Source organism: Vicia villosa, linkage group LG3 (genome assembly GCF_029867415.1).
Source record: "Vicia villosa cultivar HV-30 ecotype Madison, WI linkage group LG3, Vvil1.0, whole genome shotgun sequence".
Taxonomy (NCBI): Eukaryota; Viridiplantae; Streptophyta; class Magnoliopsida; order Fabales; family Fabaceae; genus Vicia; species Vicia villosa.
This window is the reverse complement of record NC_081182.1, coordinates 22534200-22545933: the sequence shown is the minus strand read 5'-3', so window position 1 is coordinate 22545933 and position 11734 is coordinate 22534200. Positions and strand designations below refer to the sequence as shown.

Genomic DNA, 11734 nt, shown 5'->3' with positions numbered 1-11734 from the left:
TCCTGAGCGGAAATATCGGAGGTGCGTGTATGCCCTCTGTCCTGGTTAACCGCTCCGAAGTTCAAGGGAGACGCGGTCTTTTAGGAGCCACGTGGGATCCGTGCTGTTCGGAGGGTTGGATATGAAGGAGCCCCGCGCGGAGCAGGGTCCTCGGCAACGGAGGTGCTCGTGGGAATGTTAGTGCCGAGCGCTGGCTCACGGGGAACACATGATCATGCTGGGTGCCACATGCTCCGAACATGTCTAAGGTGGGCATCCTAGGAGCAGAAGAGGGTCATGGAGGAACGTGGGCCTCTGAGGTTTGCTGGGCCGAAACTATATTGGGCCTAACCTTGGCCCAGTCCAGAACAAGAGATAACTAAGAGATATATCTGGAAACAATATAACCACATATATTTATGTGATATTCTCAATCCAGTTGATTTAGAAACTGTCAAACAATTAAGGAATAGCAATGGATGCAAGCATTTTATCACAAGATAGTTTTCACCTTATTTAACATGATTTTATGTGAAATTCAGTAATTGGAAACGTCACTGCTCATAAGTTCAAGTAATTACACATAGCATGTTTAAGGAGAACTATTAGTCACATTTAGAAATAATGGTGCATAGCTTTGAATTTGTAACCATCCTGCACAAATAATTAATCCAAAAGAACTCAAACAATCTAGTATAAAAGAACAGAACCCCAAATGTGGAATGATAAGATCATCTTCACTGCCATATGAATCACCTTTCCTCGCATCACCGATAAACTTGTAGTTCTCACTTAGCATCATCAACATCCATGGCCCTACATAATTATGCTGTAACAAAAATCAGAAACCTATTTCATTATAAATAAACCAATGCATAGTTGAATTTTACTTGGTCAGCCTCGTGTCTATAGCATAATTGAGTCCAAACCGCCAACGTATCAAAACATGATTGGTCACCGAAGAGAGATATTCGATTGCAACATTATATGAAGGATGAGAAAGAGAAAAGATGAGAGGTTTAAAATGCTACCACGAGGTTTAAAACCTGTATTCAAAAACAGTTTGAGGTCTAAAAAACAAAAACTTGAAATTTAGATACCGAAAGATATCAACTGCATCCATGAATAATTTGTAGTTGATTAAACCGGACTCGCCACTGCAAAACCAGAAAGTTTTGGTGAAGTTCAAAACAATAACACAGTAGAAACAAAAACAAAACTTCATTTGGCGAATCTAAAATAGAAAAGCTAAGAAAGTGATTGGTTTGGAGCTTTCTTCGAACACTTTGCAGGCAACCTGTTTAAACTCGAATATGCCCCAATACTAAAACAAACCATTCCCAAACATGAACATAAATCTCTACCACAAATTCCATTATACATATACACCATTAAACACCATTAAACAACAAAGTACTTACATGAAGAGGAAGAAACCTAAAGTATAATTCCATTGTAAAAAACCCTAAAATCTGCACATAAATAAAGTTTGTAAAAACCTACACATATAAACAACATCACAAGAAAAAAAAGAGAAAGTTGAACCAAAACTCCTTCAGATGCTTAATCGTCCTTGAGATAAAATCTCCAAACAGTTTAAAACAATTAGACCCAAATCTAAAATATAAAAAGTGAAGTTTTTCTTACCAAACCGTCACGAAACTCCCCCTTTTTCGCTTGAATCAACACCATTAAACCTGAAACAACAAAAACTAAATCAAAATCTAAATCACCAAATCAAAATCATCAAAATAAATTGTAATAACAATTTATGGGTATGCATAAGAAGAAGATTTGTCATGTAAAATCAAATATTTGTGAGTAATATCAGAGGTTGACGACGAAGAACAAATACCATCGAAATCCGCTTCGTTTGAAAGTAGAAACCATCACATCAAAATTGCCGAAACAGTTTGAAGAAGAAGCAGAACGATAGGATGGATGAGGAGAGAAAAATGAGGTCAAATTTTGTGATTATGAAAATTAGGGTTTGTCGTAGAAAGAGAGATGAAGAAAGAGAAGAGAGAGATGAATCCAGACGGTGAGAAAAAGAGAAGAGAGTGATAGGAAAGGATGGAAGCAAAGCAGAGAAAAATCAATATAATAATACTTTGGCAAAAGGCATATGAAAAAGCAAATGAAAAGTTGAGAAATAGCAAATGAAAAGTTGAGAAATAAATATGAGAGAAGAAAGCTTAGCTGAGAAAAGAAAGCAGACGCTGTCCACGTGGATAGTGTTATAGATGAGTATTTGCAAAAAGGACATATAAGTAATTGGTAGAACATCTATCTTTCTTATATGATAGATAACTTAATTGTTTTTTGTCTCAATATTCAAATTCCAGAAACAACTCAACAATAGTACACATGGTACAAGTTTTACGTGAAAAAAAAATACAATAATATATGCAACAAGAGCTACTAATAGTTCAAAGGATATGAAATAGCATGCGGCAATAGTATAGAAATCACAACGGCTACTTTATCAAAAGATCATGACTATCCCACCACCATCAACAACAAAAAAAAAATACTCAACTTTTAACCATTTTATTCATCACACAACATTAAAACAACTTTGTGAATAAACTTAGAAAAAAAGAAATTTAAAAAAGAACATCTAAGAAAAAACTCTACTAAAAGAAAATTCAGCTAGTGATTTTGGATTGGATTTTGGTTCATGTCGTTCAAACTTTAAAATAAAATTGCATGAGTTTTGGTCATGTCTTTCAAATTTTATATTATCTTGTTTATTGAATAAAATTCGACTAGTGGTTTTGGATTGAATGAGTGATGGCAATTGGCAACCTAGTTGAGATCGATGACTCCCCTTGATTTGTTAGTTTGGTTTTGTGGTATCAAACGTACCTAATTGGAATGACATGCACTCTCCATGTCTCTAACTTCTTTTAGCCAAATAAAAAAATATCACATTAAACCTTCTTTTATTTAATGCAAATCAATCCATCACTCACACGCATGTCAAAAATGAAACTAATGATGCATAAATTGCCACGAGATGAAATCCTTGATTGAAAACTTGAGAATACACTGAATGTTTGAATTGTTTACAAAGAATACCACTACACCACACTAATAGCCGTCATTAATGGAACTCGATCACGCACAAATAGGTTCTTGCTTTCTCATACTCCATTAACATTTTGGTGGGTCGTTTCTTTTGTTCATTTATTTAATCTCACAAACCTCATCTATATAACTTTTTAAAAGCAAACGATTAATTAAAAAAACATATAGAGTCGTGATAAACATGAAAATTTATCTTGATGATGCTTATAAATTGAGAGTGCGCATGCAGCATCAAGCAAAAACATACTAGGTAGTAACATATCTCGGTTTGAAAAAAACAATAATGACGAAACTATTTATCCTTGTAATAATTTCAAGCATATTGTTCCAACAAGTGACCCTAATTCTTACAGATGTTGGTACTGCTGCTTCTTATGGACCTCCATATATACGTAAGTCAACAATTTACATTTTTTTTATTGGTTACCGGTCAAACCCTAGTCTTTGCAGTTCAAAATTTCTACACGGCTACCAACTGAGTTCAGTTCACGTGTGTTATATTTAGTTTGCATGGTGATAATTTTACGCATTTATTGGTTGATATTGTGCAGCTACTTCTTGTGATGGAAGTAGGAGAGAGCAGTTTCCACCAGGTAACATATTTGTGGCAGTGAATGAAGGGTTATGGGATAATGGTGCAGCATGTGGAAGAAGATATAGAGTGAGATGTGTGAGTGGAATCAATAAGCCATGCGAAGGTGGTAGTATTGATGTTAAAGTTGTTGATTCTATTACTTCTTGTTCAAAGTCTTCATGCCCCCACACTTTTCACATGTCAACTGAAGCTTTTTCAGCAATCTCACGTTTTCAAAATGCAAATATCAATATTGAATATATTCAGTAAGTTTGTACATTTTATTATTAATTCATATATTTTTTATAATATATTTTACCTCTTTATCTTATTAAAATATTGTTGTTCATACAGGATATGATGGATATAGGAAATTCGACTGAGACTATAGCTTAAATGTTGCAGAAATTAGTGCAAATTGAGAAGAGTAATGTGTAACACAAGTATATGGGAATTGAATAAGTACACGATATAGATTTTATGCAATATATAATCTTTTGAATGTTTGCTTTTTCTCTTTTAAAATTTATAGCATTTCTCATGATCCACGTATTCTAAGAAGTAGCAAATTGATTAATGTTTTTCTCAAGTTTTCACTTTTTTAATCGATGTACATTATTATAAAAAATATATTTTATCTTGAATGTGAAATACATTTAACCTCGGCGACTGAAATGAGGTAACGAAGGGTGTTATGAAAAGTTGTCACTTTACCTTTCGATAAATAAAAAACCGAAGATTTAAGTTATCTTACATGGATTTGAACCCTCACATCTGTATTTTATTATTTTCAAAACATTAAAATTCGTTACATTGTTTACACATAATATTAATAAATTAATTTGTTTACAAACTATATTGTTTATTCAGAATATTACATTGCTTATCCAAAATGTTAAAAAAATAATAATTTTCCTGATAATATGATTTTAGATCTTCGAATCATTGAATTTCAGATAGATCAAATGTTGGGTACCAGATAATCTTTATGGCTTTTGTATGCATTTGTCCCTCATATAATTTGTCAAATAAAAAATTATGCAATTACTACTAACAATTTTTACTCTCCTAATACCAAAAAAAGGAGAAAGCGATACACGAACTTAATTGAAATTATTAGTGTTTTTTTTATTAAAAAAGATATATTAGAAGATTTTATTTTATAATCAAGGCCGACCCAATCAATTCAGGGGCCCCTGTTTTAATTTAAGAAATAAGCCTAAATTTTTTTAAAAACAAAATTAATTTTAATAATTAAAAATAACACATAAAAAATACAATATTGTATATTAACCAAACAAAATATTAAAAAATTCAAAATATTATTTAAATTATAAATTTTTTATATAAATTTTATGTTTTTAATATTTTTATTTGTTTATAATATTTTTTATCTAATTATAAAAAATGGGCCTCTTAAAATTTGAGGCCCGGTGTTATAACGCATCATGCACTTGCAGGACTGGACCTATTTATAATATATTAAAAAATATTAATAAAAGTAATATTATTTATAACTAAATTTTGTATTAATTGGTCATTTTGTTGTTAGAATTCTATTTTATTATTTATCCTGAACTTCTAAAAAATTAAGATTGAACTGACACATGCGAGAGTGAGCTATGTTTCAAAGAAGCTTACATACACGTTAGTCGAAACAATGCTGAGGTTAGGTGGAAAAAGGCTTTATGACATACTTCTATACCATTTTTACTAGTCAGAGACCCGTGCTTCCGCACGGATGAATTTATTTTAATATTGACGAAATAATTTTTTTAGATATACATATGAAAAACTCATATTTATTAGAAAAATACAATGAAAAATTATGAAATCAAAATATTATAACAAAAAACAATTTGATAAATAATGTATTTAGATACACATGGTAAAATAAAGAATTATTAGATAAACTCAATCGTATTAAATAATTTTAAAAAAACTTGTGACATGGAAAAAGAAGAAAAAAATTGACATTTGAAAATAATGGTAATAATTTGACAGTGACTCGTAAGATAAAAAGTTAGTTGTGTGAATGACTATGTAGTATTATTCTCTTTGATAAAATTTATTTTTAAGTTAGTTGTGTGAATGACTATGTAGTATTATTCTCTTTGATAAAATTCATTTTTAATTTTATTGAAGTTAAAAAATAGATTAATTGGTATTTTTAGTGATAATAAATAAATAGAATAGATAAAATATGATCTAAATACAAAAAAATTCAATATATTTGGTCAGATGATGAACAATGTTACATCATCTAAAATACATAATCTTAAATGGATATTGGTCTTATGATAATTATATGATTCCATTCGTAAAGAAAGCATGAATTTTTATAGGAAATATCTAATATTATAAATATTTACGAATATTACTAATAATTATAAATATTTTGTTGATTAAAATAAAAAATATATAATGGTGAAAGTGACCCGTAAAAATAGTAAATTTGAGTGATTCTAATTTTCTCATTCATCTAATTTTTGTTTAAATATAAGTCAAGATAATTTTTGTCAAATTATTTACATGAATTTATTCTAATTGTTTCTAATATTTATTTTGATTTAACGTCTACAATTTGTAATTTTAGAATTTTATTAAATATTTTTTATAAATATTCTATTGTAAATTATTTTAATTCAATTAACGACAAAAATTTTGATCACAAAATTTGTACCATACAATTAAAATGTGTTTTTATTATTTTTATCATATATTTACATGTTTACGTGAAAGCTAAAGTGAGTTTACTAAAAAAAATTAATTGAAATAATAGGAACATAAGAAATGAAATATTGAATGTATGTGAGGTGTATTGGAATAGGTACATGGTATGGTGAATTTGAAATTTGATGGTGAGAAAAAGTGCTTTTTAATTTGAACTAATAAAAGGATGACAAGTGGTGCATCTAGTTAGAAAAGATGATAAAGTGAAGGGTGAATTTGTTAATTACTAAAATATTCAAAGTGTAGTGTAAAAAAATTTTAAGAGAAGGATATTTTTGGAAGTTTGGTCAATCTTTTATTAATGGGTAGATAGTAGATGTCTCTTGTCAGTTGAGGTTTATGCATAAGGGGCTGACAACAAGTGAAAACTTTTTAAAAAGAGGAGTCAACATGATTTTTACGTGTTTTCTTTGTAATTGTTGATGTTGGTTGAAAATATATATGTTGAAGACTATACCAAGGCTATATATAAGATTGAAGTTCTTCTAAGTCCTACGTCGTCAAGTTTAGTGATGAAAGAGAGAATCCAAGGCTATATATATGATTCAAATTTTTCTTTATAAAATGCATCAGTCAAAAGCACTTTAAGCTTGTATTTGATTTTTTTTTAATTTCTTATACTCTTGTTTTAGAGTGTTGTGAGGTGTTTAAATATTTGTTTTGGAGAGTGCGGGTGTATTGGGGTTTTGGAGTGATTGAGGGAAGTCTATGTGTTGTAACTATTTTTACACAGTATTATTCTCTGTTGTCATTTGTCAACGGTCGTGATTTTTTCTCCGATTTTGAAATTTCAACGTTAATCTCTTGTGTTGTTATTTTGTTCCTATGTTTTCTCTATGTTTTTTATTTTCCTAACAAGTGGTATCAAGAGCCTTGGTTTGATAGGGTATACATTTTTTAGTATGCTTTGTGATTGCAGTTTTGGCGGATCTTCCACATCAGAAAAGAAATTTTATACTCAAGTTTATTATGTTGGTGGAGAAAATTTTGTTGCAGAAAAGGTTTTGGCTGCAATGTAAGTTTTTCAAGTGTAGTGAAGATTGACTTAGAGAAAATTGATGGAAGAATTAATATTGACTTGTGGAAAATTCAAGTCAAAGATGTTTTGATACAATTAGGATTACACAAGGCGTTGAAAGAAAACATTTCCAACATAGACAAAGAAAAGTGGGAGGAATTAGATTTGAGAGCTTCAAGTACAATCCGATGTCTTTGGCTAAGAGTATTCCTGCGAATGTTTTTGGTATGTCATTAGCCAAAGAGTTTTGGAAGAAATTTGAAGGGCTATATCAAGGAAATGGTATATCAAATCAGTTGTTATTGAAGGAACAATTTCATATCTTGGGTATGGATGAACATATAAAAGTATCTTGTCATCTAAGTGTTCTAAATGGTATTGTTTTTGAAATAGAAACCATTGGAGTCAAGATTGATGATGAAGATAAAGCTTTGAGACTCATATGGTTTCTTCCATCTTCATATAAGGATATTAAACCTGTTTTGATACATGGGAAGAAAACTTTAAGTTTTGAAGAAGTTTCTAGTAAAATTATTTCCGAAAAAAGAAGATTAAAGAGTAAGTATAATACTTCATCAAACTCAGTTTTAGTTGCTAGAAGAAGGTCTTATGTGAAGAAAAACAATGAAATGAGTATGAGATGTTGGAAATGTGGAAAGATTGGACATATAAAATATAAGTGTTTTGATGAGGCTGCGTTAGAGAAGGGCTCAGAGTCAAATGCTAGCAATGTCTCTCTCACTGTGAGAGAGGATGACCTTCTCTAAAAATTAAGAAGTGTGTTCACATGACATTTCCGTTGTCATGGAAAATGTTGTGTTATTACTAGAGGATTAACACATAGCATTGATGTAAGGGGGTTGGGAGAGTAGTCTTGAACTCTTTTTTTTTTGTAATTGTTGATTAGCACTCCTTGTGCTTTTTTATAATACCATCTTTGCTTATTAAAAAAAACACATAGCATTGATGCAAAGTGTGCTGTGAGATTATCTCGATGGTTGAAGAGCTTCCTACCAACATGAAAGTTTCACCATAAAATTTCAACTTAATTTTAAACATGTAAAAATTCTTAAAGTGATTTAACTTCACATAAAGCCTTCCTCTAGCAACCAAAACCGAGTTTAATGAAGAATTAGTAACATAAAAATTGAAACATCGTAGCATTTAATTTTAAATTGCATGCACAAAAAGTTTTAGAGATGGATGGAGGATCTACTAGGCATATATAAGGTTAGATGATCGTGAACTTCTTACTCACAATGTGAGGTATGTTCCAGAACTCAAGCGAAATTTGTTATTGATAAGTATGTTTGATGATCTAGGCTATTGTACTAGAGTTGAGCATGGAGTGTTGAAGATTTCGCGTGATGAATTGATTATTGCTAAAGAGTCTAAAATATGTGGTCTATATATTTTATAAGGTTCAAATGTTGTTATTCATTCATCATTAACTAGTGGAGGCTTTCATGACAAAGAAGAACTATGAGATTTGAATTTAAGGCATCATGAATGTCTTGAGAAAGTTTCAGAGGAGTATAATGAATTTTGCAGAAATCAAGGAATACAAATACATGTTACCGCTGAGTTGTTATTGCGTTTTTGGGGAAGAGCTGGGATTAAAACAACTTACTTGGTTGGTATAGAAATTATTCAGAGGGAGGCTAGTGAAAACTAAGGGAGAAACCTGGTAGAAACTATAACGGAGAAAACTCAGTTTGAGGCGGAGTTTCCTACTATGGATACTAGTAGTAGTGAGGGAACGATTACAGAGATCTCTGATTATCATTTGACTCATGATAAGGTAAGGAAGATTATTGTAGCATCTCAAAGGGGCGGTTATGCTAGCCTTGGATATTATGTTTTTAATATGGCTGAAGGACTGCAAAATAAAAGAAGAAAAACCTTTAGGGAGGCATTTGAAAACGGGTGGAGTCAAGGATGGTTGAAAAATCATACTTGTAGGCTTGTTAAATTACATAAGAATAAAAGGGTAATTGGAAACAAGTGGATGCAAGTGGCGAGATCAAGATTAAAGGGCTATTTGAATTTGATCAAGGTTATTGATTAGAGTTTCAACTTGGTAGAGAGCAACAATGTTGATGATTGTTAAATTGGTATCAACACAGTTTAAAGTCAAGGTGGAGATTGTTGAAGTATGCCTTAAAACCTTTGTTGACGAAGAGAAAGAAAACATATTTTGAGATTGTCAAAAATTCAGAAAGCTGAAAAGTAATCTGGTTCGAGCGATTTACGATATCGGGTTCGGTCGGTTCGGCTCATTGATCCATTCGTTAATGTTATAATATTTTATATTAATTTAGAGATCATATAAGTTAATATAAAAAGATATTATAATATATTTATAATATTCTAAAAGATATTATAAGATATATTTATAATAGTTTAAAAGATATTATAAGATATATATATTTATATTAGTCTAAGAGATATTATAAGATATTTATAATATTTGAGAGATATTATAAGATTATAATAATATATTTTGTTCTAACAATTAACGAGATATTTTTGGGATTTGGTATGGATTTGTTGGATTTTGGCTATTATAAATATGTATCTCTTTTTTTATTATAGTGAGACAATCTTAGAGCTTACAACAACAAGGGAGAATAAGGGTTTAAGGAATTCCAAGAGAAAACTTAGAAAGGCAAAGGTTTTTGGGAAACCTTTGGAGTTAGAGAGGTTGGGAAACACTTGGGTAAAAAATAGGGTTTGTTCTTTGGGAACTATGAAGAATATTTTCTTGTAACCCATTTGTAATCTTTTCTGAGTCTAGAGAATTATAGAGCTGCTCTCTCCCCCAGAGTAGATCATTTGATCGAACTGGGTAAACAAACCTTCGTCTTTTTCTCGCCTTATTCTGTTATAATATCTGTGTACGAATAATTATTGTTGTAGATCATTTATGTTGGTTGCTACTTTTCTTTGTCTCACAAATTGATATTGAATTTTGTCGTAATCAACAACAAGATTCACAACATCCTCAAAACCTTTTCTAACGATCGTAAACCCCCATAGGAGGGGGGGGGGGGGGGGGGGGGAGGAGGGTGTGAAATAAAATATGGATGGATTATCTAGAGGTAACCTTTTGTTTTTTTTAAATGATTTTTATAGTGTTACATAATTTAGTGTAAAAAAATTTACAAAGAAAATTTTCATCAAAGCTTCAAACGAAAATTTGATTTGAATAGTTATTCCTAAAATGTTATTTTAGATATTTCATCTTTTTAATGAAATTTTTTTAGATATAAAAAAATTTCAAAATATCACTTAATTTTGAATCTATTTCAAATAGATTTTCATAAAAATCATTTTTGAAATTTCTTTTTTTGAAAAAAAAATGTGATTTTGACTAAATTTTGATCTTCAATAACATTTGTTTATGTTTTAGGATGTCAAAAGTAATGTTTCAACTTATAAAAAACGAATATAAAAAAATTTATAATATTTTTAAAAACGGTTTTGTAAAATCTATTTTCAATAATACAAAAAAAAAATCAATTTTTTAAAGATGAAACAAACAGACCCTATACAACATTAAAAAATCATTTTTAAAAAGAGCAAAACAAACGGGTCCTTATTCTTTAACTGTTCAAAACGGATTAAGTTAGTCATTTTCTTTCATTAGTGACAAATTTAGCGATTAATTTTTATATTCTTTTTATAGATATTTTGGCAAAAAAAAATTAACATGATCCATTTTCTATTGTAGTTAGAAAAATGCCCGCATACACATATATATATATATATAGGATGTATCAAGTAGGAGGAATTTTTAAATAAGAGATAAGAGGATGCAATCATAATCATTGAATTAAGAGAGAGAAATTAAATTATTTACTAAAATATTAATATAATTATTATTTCTCTCTCTTGATTAATTCAATGGTTAGCATTGAATCCTCTTATCTCTTATTTAAAAACCCTCCTACTTGATACATTCCCTATATATATATATATATATATATATATATATATATATATATATATATATATATATATATATATATATATATATATATATATATATATATATATATATATATATATATATATATATATATATATATATATATATATATATATATATATATATATATATATATATATATATATCACGAGGAGAAAATTAGTGGTTGGAAACTCATCAAATTGGAAGGGCTGCCATAGTTCAAAATGTGAAAAATATTAAAAAATTGGATATATCTTTCAACTAAAACTAGCAAGAGACCCGTGCGTTCGCACGGGTCACGCAAATGTAATTATAAATAATAAATAAATATAATATAGTAATGATTAATAAGAGTATATAAAAGATA

At 29.6% G+C, this 11734-nt stretch overlaps 1 protein-coding gene across 1 annotated transcript; it reads left to right on the top strand.

The window, feature by feature from the left end:
- The first annotated feature begins 3301 nt into the window (after positions 1–3301).
- Positions 3302–4416, top strand: LOC131655133 (EG45-like domain containing protein 2). Its single transcript, XM_058925037.1, has 3 exons — positions 3302–3461; positions 3621–3909; positions 3998–4416. Exons 1-3 carry the CDS (start codon positions 3353–3355, stop codon positions 4002–4004), a joined length of 405 nt encoding a protein of 134 aa, XP_058781020.1. The 5' UTR covers positions 3302–3352; the 3' UTR covers positions 4005–4416.
- Positions 4417–11734: the final 7318 nt, after the last annotated feature.